This window comes from Tupaia chinensis, unplaced genomic scaffold (genome assembly GCF_000334495.1).
Source record: "Tupaia chinensis unplaced genomic scaffold, TupChi_1.0 Scaffold000117_2, whole genome shotgun sequence".
NCBI lineage: Eukaryota > Metazoa > Chordata > Mammalia > Scandentia > Tupaiidae > Tupaia > Tupaia belangeri.
The window spans coordinates 4,579,615-4,582,038 of record NW_006159583.1 but is presented as its reverse complement, the minus strand read 5'-3'; the positions used below and the strand labels follow the sequence as shown (position 1 = coordinate 4,582,038).

At 39.5% G+C, this 2,424-nt stretch overlaps 1 protein-coding gene across 2 annotated transcripts in view; it reads left to right on the top strand.

The window, feature by feature from the left end:
• Window positions 1-2,195, top strand: part of MED23 (mediator complex subunit 23) — a 48,839-nt gene extending 46,644 nt beyond the window's left edge. For both annotated transcript variants that reach the window (XM_006144299.3, XM_006144298.3), the window contains one exon: window positions 1,742-2,195. In XM_006144299.3, coding sequence (XP_006144361.1) covers window positions 1,742-1,909 — 168 coding nt within the window. In that variant the 3' untranslated portion in view covers window positions 1,910-2,195. The remainder of the gene's footprint in view (window positions 1-1,741) is intronic.
• Window positions 2,196-2,424: the final 229 nt, after the last annotated feature.

The following is a 2,424-nucleotide window of genomic DNA, read 5'->3' as shown; positions in this document are numbered from 1 at the left end:
AAAGAGGGACACACTAACTCAGCCTGTGAGGCAGCACTTCCCCGTGGAGGTGTCTACAAGTCAAAAAGACTGCCTTGAGTTATAACTGAGTGTCCTACGTGTAGGAAGAAGTATGTGCTGCTTTAGACGGGTAGGGGTAGGGCAGATAGAGGAAAATAAGTCCAGCCCCCCTTCCCGGTACCTGAGCATTATTCCTTTCTATAGTGGAAGATAAATTGCTATATGACCTTGAATTCCAGTCTCCGGGGTGCTTTCCCTGGACTTGGGAATGGGAGGATGTTGCTACTTTACTCTTTTGAGAGGTTTTTTTTTTTTTTTTTTTCGCGATAGGGCGCGTGTACTCGCCAGACAGAGAGAGACATAGAGACAGAAAGCGAGAAATCACCCCCCAGGGGGGATGGCCACGCTGCAATCCCTTTGCCTCCATTTTCCTCCCAGGATCTTGGGCACACACGCACACGCGCCCGGCATGAGTTTTAAGCCACCGGGTCCGGGACACGAACCGCGGTCGACTACGTGGGAGTCCAGCAACATAGCCATTACGCTAACTGCTGGTTTCCGCTCCTTTACTCTTGAGCAGGAATATCAAAAAGAATTGACATTCTCTCAGGAAAGAAAGAAATAGTTATACTAGAGGTCTTCAAAAAGTTCATGGAAAATGCATATTATAAGAAAACTATACATTGATTTCAAAATAAACTCCCCTGTAATTCCATTTTTCCAGGAACTTTTTAAAAGTCCCCTCATATCTGCATAGATTGAAAAACCAAGTATGTAAAGAATTTATTTGTTTTCATTATTTTAAAAAATGTATCCTTGGGACCAGCAGTTAGTGTAATGGCTATGTCGCTGGACTCCCATGTAGTCGACCGCGGTTCAAGTCCTAGACCCGGCGGCTTAAACTCACGCTGGGTGCATGTGTGTGCGTGCCCAGGATCCCAAGAGGAGAACGGAGGAGAAGCGATTGTGGTGTGGCCATACCCCCTGGGGGGTGATTTCTCGCTTTCTGTGTCTCTCTCTGTCTTTCTGGCAAGCACACGCACCCTATAGCGAAAACCTCTCCAAAAAAAAAAAAAGTATCCTTTATATTTGTGCCTAAGAAACCTTCTTAGTCCAAAGAAACATTCCTTATACACATAGAAGTACAGAAAGGAATTGACAGAATGATCTTTCCTGATAAAGTCAAAGAGCATGAGAAAGCTATGAAACTACTTGATGTATTTCAAGGAAGAATAGATCTCTTTAATTGTTTTAATAGTAGATTGCTTAGTAGGAATTTCCAGTATAAATCAGAACAAAAAATAGTTTTCTCTCTATAAATGTTGCACGCGAGTTATTAAACAACTTTAAAATATAACTATGTTTCACTTTTCTGCAAAGTTGGCATTTTCAAAAGATGTTATATTTACTGAGTATATAAAATTTCCAGTGTAAACTATGCTAGCTTTTGTGAGTATGATGACTGGCTGGCTAGATAAGTGTTGCTTTAGGAAGTGTGTGTGGATATGGATATAGCAAAGATAGATACATGTACATACCTATGCAATTTACATGTGTGAGAACACATGTTCCCTCTCATGTAAGAAAGAAATAATTGTAGGTGCTTTTAGTAAAACTCGTAACACCTGCCCACTCCACTTCCTAGTTTGTCTCAGGATATGTGTAGATCTTTTTTTAAAGGTGGAAAGTTGAAGTTCTCTGGTTAAAGTATGTATTTTTAAATGTTTTTTTCATTATTTAGGTAGAGAAAATTATCTGTAATTTGAAACCAGCTTTAAAACTTCGTCTTCGCTTCATCACACATATTAGCAAGATGGAGCCCGCCGCGGTGCCTCCACCAGCCATTAACAGCGGGTCCCCAGCACCTCAGTCCAGTCAGGTGCCAGTGTCTTTACCAGTAACTCAGTGAAGCCACAGTGCTATGGAGAAAATCGAAATGCATCCGTCTCTGAAAGTGGATTCAAATCTGTTAAATCTGAACATGGTATGCTGTAACGATATAGTAGAAGCTGTTCTAGTGTTCAGATTGTTTTATTTTGATTCGAATGAGGAATCTATTGACACCTAATAATCCCCATCTCCCTATTTTATCTCTAAGAGATCAAGTAAGCTACATGTTGTTCTTATTCATAACAATTTGTTAGAGCTACCTAAAACATAGAGGTTTCTGTGATTAAATGACTTTTACTAAGCACTCTCGGTCTTTCCTATTCTGGGCATTTTTGTTGTTTTTATTTTTAAATTTTCAATGGCTTATTCAGTCTTCAGATGCGTTGTTTTAAAGGTACCACACATGAGAAACAGTTATTACTGATCCTTTTATACGTAAATCTCCTTTGGTATATCTTGAGATTTTTACTGAGTAAAGAACTATAGATTTCACTGAATTATAAGGTTTCATATATTTTTTAAATGGTTTGAAGT